General features: G+C 42.5%; 1 protein-coding gene across 1 annotated transcript; it reads right to left on the bottom strand.

Annotated features, from left to right (window-relative positions):
- Positions 1–875: 875 nt before the first annotated feature.
- C7H2orf80 (chromosome 7 C2orf80 homolog) lies at positions 876–10,328 on the bottom strand. The gene is made up of 8 exons (XM_088167510.1): positions 9,979–10,328; positions 5,934–6,096; positions 5,379–5,461; positions 5,144–5,231; positions 4,674–4,751; positions 2,643–2,730; positions 1,957–2,080; positions 876–1,330 (listed from the first exon to the last, which is right to left on the bottom strand). Exons 1-7 carry the CDS (start codon positions 10,326–10,328, stop codon positions 1,965–1,967), a joined length of 966 nt encoding a protein of 321 aa, XP_088023636.1. The 3' UTR covers positions 876–1,330; positions 1,957–1,964.
- Positions 10,329–10,386: the final 58 nt, after the last annotated feature.

Consider the following 10,386-nt stretch of genomic DNA (forward strand, 5'->3'; position numbering starts at 1 on the left):
GATGTGCTGGGCTTGATTTTTGTGTGCAGACAATCAGATGCCAGCCAGTCAACAGGGGAAGGAGTAGTAAAAGGGCAGGTACTTGCACTCTGAAAATAAAACACTGGGTTTATGTTTATTAGCATAAGTAAATAAGTAATAACATAGTAAGTGTAACATACTACGATAATTTTTCTGTTGCTTACTCCTCTTAACTTCACCAGTCTTATCTATAAAACCACAAAGTATTAGCCAAAGAAAAGTGAAGACCATGGCAGTAGTCTAACAGCAAAGACAGCACTGGAATAACAAGGCTAATCACCTATTTGTTAGTCTTACTGTTTATTTTATTACAGGTCAGTGAACAAAAAACAGTCACGAGATGTTAATCTCTCTAGCTGTTTAATCTTAACCACCCCCTCATCATTGTTCTCTCACGGGCTCAGCAGCAATATCCCCTCCTTCCCTCTTGTAATGACCTCATTTCAAAGTGCAATTTCTCTCTGATTTGGCTTTTAAGGGGTCAGACTGATGCTGTTTGAGCTGGGATGAAATGTGCTCAGGTCCTGTCACTGGCTGCTGCCTATGGTTCTACTGAATTTGTTTCAGTGGAGACTCACCAGTTAATTTGTAATTTGTAAATGTATTGAGCTGTGATTAGTGACAGCCCATCTAGTGAATAGGGAGTGTTGTTAGGCAGCACAGCATGGATAAGAAGTAAACTGTTAGAGACGTGCAAATGGGGATTGGAAGAGAGACTTCAGTCTACTGGCACTGTGCTACTTGGCACTGCAGGGAGATGCTTTTTCTTTAGCTGAGCCCTTCACCAAAATAAGAAAGCAGGATGGTTAAAGGGGAGTGCTGAGAGGCACAGCCCAGATCATCCTGCCCAAAGCTGGATCGTGTATGGGAGTTGCAAAGCACTGTGGAAAAGGGAAAGCGTGTTCCCTGCCTCTGAAGTGCTGCATCCGCTCATTGTCTCTAAAAGTAGCATAGTGCATTGAGGAGCAGTAGGGATGCACTGGGAGAATGTAAGCTCCCAACACACTGGCAGGAGGAAGCAGGAGAGAAGTGGCTAATGGAAGAGGAATGGGTGTCTTAGATGCAAGATATGAGGGTGGAAAGGAAGGAATGGCTGTGAATATTTAAAAACAAACAAAACTCCAACTAAAACACAACTTGCAAATGTATTACCAAAGTTAAGGTAGAAGACATCAGTTAGCTCACCTACAACTAAATGAGGTACATGAAGTCTGGGTCTTTGTTATGTCTTTGCTTCATTTGCTTTCCTCACTTTCGAGTTTGTTCCAGTCTTTCTTGGAGAAATTCCTTGTTTTTCTTCTGTAGCTCCCTGCAGGATGCAAATGTTAATAAGCTCAAGCACAGCAGGAAGGGTTGAATCCATCAGGAGAGATGGGGACTGCAAGGAAGATCAGCTTCCCTCCTGCTGTGTGACATGTGACACACGAACTCAGGGCTGTAGGGAGCCCCCTTACTCTAATTCAGCAAATCCAGCACTGCTGCTGGAATGTTTTCTTAGCTCTGTCGCTTAGTGGAGCAGTGGCTTTAGCAACAAAAAGCTTTAACAAATGACAGACAAATAGAAAGACAGAACCTCTTTCATGATTATGCTAGGCTAATCTGACATTGCTGGGTTCTTTATGGAATCAGTTTTTTTGTTAATTCTTTTAAAAAAGGCTTTTTTTTAGCCTAAAAGTGATGGTAGTAAATGTTTTGGGTGTTTTCCAGGGATATTGGGCAGAAGAATGCTTTCCATGGGTGTATTACTGGAGTTGACTTTCCAGCTCATGAGTGACACCTCCTGCCAATGTCATGCAATCCAATTTAGAATTTACATTCTTTAGTGTTACTATGAAACATCTCATGCTAAAGAAAGCTGAGAAGGGTAGACAAGACTGGGACATTCAGTGTTGCATTGCAAAAACTGTTTTACTGGCTTGTGTGAATTCTCCATACCTACTTTGTCACCCTGTTGCTTTCCTCTGGTCAAGGGTGTCCAGTTGCTTGCAGTCATTTTTAGCTCTCCTTGCTGAACGAGGGCCTTGCTTTTGATGTGCTCTTGGTGTCTGGTACTTCATGCCTTGGGGGAGAGAGAGAGAGCCTTGTATCATCTTGGGCTTATAGAGTGCCACCAGGGAGGTTTACAGACCTACTGCATGGGCCCACTTGCAATACATGGAGGTAAGAGGTTCTGGCTTCAAATTCTTTAATGCTCCTGAAGTCACTCATTTTTGCTGCACTTGGAAAAGAAACAGGTAAGTTGTAGGTGGCTCTCACTGGCCAGTAGCATAAATTACCTTTTCAAAAGTTCTAGTATTAGTCCAGGCATAAAAGCAAGCAAATAATTGACAGACATAAAGGCTGATTCTACTGGAAACATGTAATCTTGTTTACCTCTACCTGAGGAAAATGCGCCTTTTGCAATCGTCATGAATTTCAGGAGCCCGAGCTAGATGCCATTTTCAGGCTACAATGACTAAACACCTCTACATTCCCCTCATCCTCCCAAGACAAGACCATCCTTTCCATGTGCAGCTGTTGGAGCTCAGCGGGCTGTAACTTGGTGGCTCTGCTGGGCCAGGTCCTGCTGCCTGGTGTTCCATTGCCCTGGCTTTGTATGAGTTGGGGTGAAATGTGCTCACTTTGCTTCTGGGCATGCTCTGCAGCTTCAGGGGCAGTCAGCATGGCAGATGGATGCAGGGAGATCTTGAAAGGTTGAATGCAGTGGTCCTGAAATGACAACAACCCATAGACTCGTATACATGCAGAAACTACGTGCTAAGACAATGGGCACACTCTTCTGGTCAGCAGAAGCTAAAATAAATGCTTCAGCAGTCCTGGTGGATAAACGAGCACCATTTATAGTGTCCATCCGAACTGCCTCAAGGGTGTGACTTGGGCTCCCTAAGTATCTATACATCTTAATAAAGTTAGCACATGATTTACAAGGAGATTTAAGCCAAAGCTTCAAAACTGATGAGAGATAACAGGAAATCTCCACCAGTTTACTTCAGTGGGGAAAAAAAATCCACAGAGACTGAATTTTCAGATGGGCTGTATTCCAGCTCTTTGAGTCTAGGACTCTTACAGAAGCATAAGCTGAATTCCAAGGCTCACTGTTGATTTAAAACAGTAGATTTAACCTCTTAAATGAATTGGGACATTGCAAAATAAATTATCCTTAGTTTCCCAGCTCATCAAAGCATTTCCATTCCTTTATTGTAGAGTGGGAATAATCTTTAGCCCATGATTAAAATGAAGCAGTGCTGTTGGCTGAAACAGAAACTGAAGAGCCTGGTAACATTGGCTTATCTTCTTCTTCAGAAAATTTTTTGACTTTGCTACCTTGTGATCATTAAGGAAGTATCTCTGAGTCCACAAGGGGCAAAATCTAGGCAAGTGGACAGTAACATGAACTGAGCAGAAATACTATTTCTGTTCTTTATTTTTCTCTGCTTGCACAACATCAGAATATAGATCAATGCTAAAAAAGCCCCACGTCTCCTCCTCCCAAAGGAAAAAAAAGCCCACCAAAACCCAAAAGCAAACTCAAACACCCCACCGCAGGAAACAGCATGAGTAGCTAGATGGAAACCTTTCAAGAAAACATCACTCCTCTGCAGTGTACAGTAAGCACTCAAAACAGAGATTTCTAAAAATATCCTGGGTTGGAAATTCATCAAGGAAAGTATTCCTGTCCATAAGAAGCAAGGCTGTAAAAACATACAGTGTAACATTCACAGCAAAAGGAGGGACAGTTGATCCACCCACTTCTCTCAGGAGTAGGGAGGAAGATCTCTCCTTCTAAACAACATATTGTGAAATGCTCCTACATCACATGTGACATTTCTAGTTCTTGATGTGGAAGAATTCAGCTAAGAGAGGTTACAGCCAAGGCTATTCTGGTGCATGTAATTGTGAGCTGGAATGAGCTCTAGCACTTTCTGGACACTGGGTGTCAGTCTGCCACTAGTATTACAGCTAATCATGTCTGAGATTAAAACAAAAAAAGTTAAATGCACCAGAAACACTGTGAATTACATGTGGACCGTCTGTTCTAGTCTGACTACAATTCCACATCAGCTTTAAATAGTTGCTTAGGAAACATCTATAAATTATATGCTACTGAAAAAACAATCTATATATTCCAGTACAAATGCTTTTTCATTATGGAGCTGGGCCACAGAGAATACTTTCTTGTGATCTAAGTCATTAATTAAAGATTGTAATACCTCTCCTACTTTTTAAAGAGCAATTCTATCATTAAAGTGATATTGCTAGGGAAACTTGCTTTGAACAGAGGCAAGGTCCTTGTGAAGCAGGCAGTATCTCTTTTCCCCACTCCACACTAGTGATAATTAGAGCATAGTGGTGGGAATGCTCCTCTGTAAACCTCATTATGGCAAAGGTGCAGGACCTGGATTACATCTTAGTGTGGATGTCAGTAACTGGACTGCCTTTTTCTTGCCTCTCCCTAGCACATTGTAAGGTAAGGAAGTGGTGGTGAATAATCTGGCTTTTTGCTCTAAGAGAAGGTTGGAACTCATTTGCTATTACTAATGGGGTAAAAGCACTAATTACTTCAGTTTAAAATGTAGCATATTTTTTAAAAGGCACAGATATTATAGAATAATTTCACTTTTATAGATGTGCTGAAAAAACAAGTCACTCACTTTTGCAGAGCTCTGCCAGTGTGTTGTTGAGGGCTTCATGCTGTAAATCTCAAAGATCTTTTCTATAGGAATGCTGTTCTATGAAGAGAGAAGAGAGGTTCAGCTCTCAGAAGTAGCATTCGTTCAAGTGAATGGATGAAATCAAGCTCATATCCCCTTCTCTCTCATGAGCTCCTGGTAATGTTTCATACTGTTAGTACGAACCCATTGATCTGGTCCTGAAACTTCCTTGTCATTTTGCACTTGGCTGAGACAAGTACATGCACAGGACCACCTACTGAAACTGCCTATGTTGTTTTCTAAGGCTGAGCAAAACTTTATGGCTGCTTGGTAAACATGAGATGCATTTGTAATATTTGCACTGTCTGTATACTGTATTTTCAATGAACAAAGACATTTTAGGTATAGGGAGTGTTTCTATTCTATCTGCCATAGGACAAAATATGCTGCCATCTTCCTTGGCCTCTTACCATTAGTATTCCAGCACATGAAGATAATATCACAGCTTCTCTCTCAATTCGGTTGGGATATGTGTATCGATTGTGAGCTGCAAAATTCCTGTACGGTGTTTTGAACAAGAAGATGATTAGCTTGGTATTATAAATACAAAAAGTAGTCCTGGGCTCAATTCTCTGCTGCTTTTACTCCATCTTCACACTGGTGTAAGTCACTGCACCAGCAGGACCTTGGCTTTGCAATACTCACATTTTCTCTCTTGTCAGTGTAGTCTGAGCATCTGAGTCACTTAACCACATCAAAGCAACACTGAGGGCTAAGTTGTAATGGGCCTGGAAAGACAGAAGAACCTCATGTGGTGTGTTTGACTGTAATTGCTTGACTGAAGACAGAAAGACCAGAGTATTGTAGGGAAAATGAGCTGTAACTACACTGGGTACCTCATGTTGTATGATACTCAAGGAGGTTTGAGATATTTTAAACATACACAGGAAGACTTTGTTCTCTTATACACATACAGCTTTGATTTATGAAGAATAATATCTGTTTAGTTGACTTAACTTTATCAAAAGCCTTCTGCAAATGAGCTTTTCCTTGCTAAAAAAATCAGCAAAATCCTTACTTATCTTGGATACACTACACCAGGATTGGTTATTCACAGCTAATTTAAGAACTCTTTTCAGTAATGAGCTTTTATTGGCCATTGTAGGCACACATTATTTAGCTGTACCAAGCAACCACCTTCCAGAGTTCTCAGTAGCCCTGCAGTTAAAGAGGATAGGAAGTAGAAAGTCTGGTGATTACCATGTCATCTAGAAAGGTGGACTGCCTTTGTCCTCTTGGATCGAATCCTTTTTCTCGTAGTCTGATGCCAACATAATCTCCCCTTAAAGCAAGGAAACAATTCTGAATTACAGCTGCTTCTAAACAAACCAGTGCATAGGAAATGTAATAGATTACTCTAGAGCTGGTGCAAGACCGAGGCTAAATTTACTATAATTCAGGGGTAGGAGTCTGCTGCAGGATGTCTCACAGACAGTTCCCAAGTAGGAAAGCTGTTAGTTGTTTGCATCTCTGCTAATCTTAGCTTCCCTCAAACCCCACTGCTATCTTCTCCAAAGGCTCCAAAATATGGGAAGAAGTGCAAATATGAAACAATTACTTATAGTCTGGGGACTCAACAGAAGAATTTCACTGTACAGCCAAGAGACTGAAAGAGATGCTTTACTGGTGCTTGTCCTCACTCAGGACAGACCTGATTCTGTAACCTTTCCTCAGACTAAGTGCTACTGATCCATGCAAGCATTCCTAGGGCAGATGGGCACAGGACTTGTGTGGAATAGATGGAATACTGCTTACATCCCCTAGGAGTTGTCTGCTGGGCAATCCTGCATTGAAGAGCATGAGATGCTGCTGCATGAGCTAGGAGACCTCTTAGAGACAGCAGCTGCCCTGGCTGAATTGCAAGGGAACAACTCTGCATCCTGGTCGCTCTCAATAAGCAAGTTCTAGGCTGTCACATCTCTACTGTCACCTGTGCCATCAGGTCTCCCCCTGCAGACTGAATGTAACAAAATGAAGAGCATGACAAAGGAAGTTTGTTCATACTTTCCAGCAAGAGAAAACTAAGGTTTGAGAGCTGTCATCCACCTAGGTTCTACAAGCCTTTGCAATGAAAACAAGCCAATCTCAAGTGCAGTGAAAGTAACTGTGGGCTGGTACTACTTCCAGGAGTTTTTCTATCTGTTTCTTCAGGAGTTTTCTTTCCATATTCTGGTTGTCATTGTAACATCAACTCAGTGGATCTAGGAGAGAGAAAAATGCATCCTACAAAGTATCTCTGTCAGTGATTCTCTAAATCACAAATAAAGAGAGTGGAACACTTGGAGACCACCTACAAATATATAGAAAAACCATTTCCAAAGTATGATTAAAATAGGAGCTGAGAAAAACTTAGTCAAGAAAGAAGACAACATACACAGTACTGAAAGTGAGGGTAAAGAATTTAGTAATGGGAAATGGACAGAATGAGCCCATTTAAGATGAGAATCAGCCTTGAGCATCAGCTTGCACCTTGCTTGCATCCCCATCAGTGATGTAGATTTTCTCATATAATGCAATCTATTGACCCGCTGCTACTTCCAGTTCCTTAGCAATGCCTTCCTCTCCTTACTGTGTGTCTATTAATCAGATCTATGTGGCAGAAAGAGGGGATGGACTGGGAAGAAGACAGGATGTAAGAGATGAAGATACAGCAAAGAGAGAAGCCAGCACTTGGCCCACCAATTTATTGTAACATGAAAGTGCATGCTCTACTCCTCTGCACCATGATACACACAGCTGTTAATGAATATTGTCCCCGTATTCTCTATCTCATAAATGTACAGAAGAAATCATGCTCTACCTGTGTCATTTATTGCAATAGGCTTCAGGATTTGGGTTTGGAGCCTCTCTGACTTCAGGTATTTATGAAGAGGAATTCCCTCTTGATGCAGCTGTTCCTTTCTTGCCTCTGCCCCTCAGTTTGTGTGCCAGGGAAATTAGGCTATGCAGGATGGCTGGTTTCTCATGTTACTTAGAAACAATGCTGCTGAGCAAAAGAAAAAAACCCAGCAAATCAAAACCACCACAGAGAAGAGGTTAAACCTTCAACTTGTGTTATCAGTTTCAAGCTAGATAATACTTTTACACTTCTAGGCATTGAGTTTCACTGCTGAGTGGCTGGTTGGAAACCTAGCAGACTTGCTAACAAGAGAGGCAGAGACTACGGGGTTTTCTGATGGATCTAATTACTTGTAAATGAAGCTATCAACTTCTACTACTGTTTCAGAATTCTACCAAATGGAGCAGTGAAAAATTAGAGCTGATATCCCACCTTTCATTCCAGCTGAGGACTGGACTAAGTTATAATCAAGTTGGATTTGATTTCTGAGAGCATCCTCCCTGCAGGCATCATGGCAAACATGTCAAAAATAGAGCTGCTGTTTGTTTGCTCTGAGAAACACAATCTACTGTCTGCCAGGCATAACTCCACCAGTTACACTCACCCAGGGCTTATCTGCAGCTATGGCCAGGCGAGAGGGAAAAGTGACCTTCACGAAGTGAAGTCCGTGCCAGGACTGACCTGAAATCCTGCTAACCCAACTCCTCTCCTGTTATGTGGCAAAAGTGATACCCTGAGAAAGAAAGGGACTTTCCTGAAATGAGTCTGGTCCCTAGTCCTCGGGTGAGCTGATCCCTGCCATTTCACCCAAAGCAAGAAATGCTTCTGTATCATTGCAAGGTGGGAGAGGCCACTGTGTTTGTGCTCTTCCCCAGTAAAAATAAATAACATTTACTAGAGGATGGCTGGGGAAAAGGTGGGGGAACTGTGCCAGCAGGCGTCAGACTTTTAAAGTGTATTTCTCTGTTCTCCAATTCAGGACCTTCTTGAGCAAAAAATGTTGCCTTGGCAGTTAATAGCTCTTGCTTGTTTTTATCTTCTACAAATTTGTCCAATCACTTTTGGAGTAAGTGAAATTGAAATTTTGAGTAATGACATCTCTGCGGTATCTCCTGGTAAGGATTTCCACTGTTTCAACAGAGCTGTGTGGGAAAGGGTCTCTGGTTTTAAGAAGCCAACTGTGAATTTAATTTACTCACCAGTATGCTTAATAAACTTAGTAGAGAAAATTTAGGCCCCCAAACTGTGGAATTTGTCACACATGGAACATAGACTATGTCTTAGAGGATACTTACCTCTTTTGCCCACACCCATAGCACTAGCATTTAGTGGCAGTCTGTTTCCCTAGAGCAAGAAATAAGCTACAGGTGGTTCTGTGCACCTACAGAATTGTTACCCACTGTACATCTGATTGTCAGGATAGGTATGGAGGGTGTTTTGTCAATCTGCTACTTAATTAGGTTGGAATGAATAAATATATTTAATAATTGCCATTATCTAATGCTCATCTGCTAATAAAATAGGAGTAGGGCTTAGGACTCTTGCAAAGGGCTGCCTTTGTCTGTGGCAGAAGGTACAATGTTCAGGTGTTAGAAAGATAAATTACTTGTCAGTAGAATTGCCTTGCTGAGGTTTAGAGCTTGAAATATTTCAATAATCTCAGCTCCAGAGGGATGTTAACAAAGTTTGGGAGAAGGATATATTAGTGACAGTGGAAACAAAGAATGCAGAATTTACAAGCCACAAGGACATTTGGCAGAACTCCCAAGATGAGGAAGAAACTAACAAGACCAACTCAATAACTGTGCTGAAGTCAGCCCCAAGTAGATAGAAGGTAATTCTGGCAAGTTGAGATTGCGACCACCAACTCATGAAATTCACCAACTCAAAAGAAGAGACTGAGCACATAGACTATAATAGTAGATAGAATACTAATTAATCAGAGAACTATGTAACTTGTAGCCAATTAATATTAATGCCTTTGTTTACTAAATGTATGAATAGCGATAGTTTTTGATAGTAATTTTGCTGGCTTAGCGGATTTGACACCCAGCACTCCTTTCTGTGCAAAATTGTACAAAAATCAAATACATCACCTCTCTGTGGGGATCGGCCTCTGGCATACCACGTAAAAGAATCCATTTTGGGAAAACAGACATGTTTTTAGCAGCTTTATTCCCTTGGTACCTCCACTGTAAATTGATTTTCAAAATATTTCGCTGCTTTTCCTGTATGTGTAATTTCCTTAAAATATTTAACATCATTACACCAGCACAGGTAATGTCAGCTTCTTGAGGGCAAATTCAGGGGTGTCTGGAAAACAATGCCTTAACTTGGACTGAAGTGTGAAGTACGTACGAAGAAAAGTAATTCCTTTTAATGGTCACATTTAAGCGTCTTTCTCACAGCTGAAAACTACAAACACCTATTTTGAGTGGCGTGTGTCCTTCAGAAGAACGCTCGGCCTTTTCTGAGGCGTTCCAGGAGCGGCTGAGCTCTGTGGGGCCGGAACGGGTGGCGGCAGCGGCGCCGCAGCGCTGGGCGCTGCCAGCCCGAAAGGCGGCGGCCCCAAGGAGCGGGCGGTACAGCCGGGGCCATGAAAGCGGGGGCCCCGTGAGGGCGGGGGCCCTGTAAGGGCGGTGGCCCCATGACGGCGAGCGGCTCAGCCGGCCCCGGCGGAGCGCAGAGGAGGGGCCGCTCGCCGCCACCGTCCTGCGGGGCGGGGCGAGGGGCGGGCCGCCCGCCGGCCGCGGCATTCGAAAGTCGCTTGGCGGCCAGGGCTTCCTCCTCGTTCTCCTCTTCGTTCTCCTCCTC

Source organism: Sturnus vulgaris, chromosome 7 (assembly GCF_052056855.1).
Source record: "Sturnus vulgaris isolate bStuVul1 chromosome 7, bStuVul1.hap1, whole genome shotgun sequence".
Classification (NCBI taxonomy): Eukaryota; Metazoa; Chordata; class Aves; order Passeriformes; family Sturnidae; genus Sturnus; species Sturnus vulgaris.

Coding starts and splice junctions, on each gene's coding strand:
- C7H2orf80 (XM_088167510.1), bottom strand. CDS start 10,328: ATGCCGCGGCCGGCGGGCGGCCCGCCCCTCGCCCCGCCCCGCAGGACG. Junction 2,731..4,673: donor ACTGGCAGAGCTCTGCAAAA/GTGAGTGACTTG, acceptor TTGTCATTTCAG/GACCACTGCATTCAACCTTT. Junction 2,081..2,642: donor AGAGCATGCCCAGAAGCAAA/GTGAGCACATTT, acceptor CTCTCCCCCAAG/GCATGAAGTACCAGACACCA.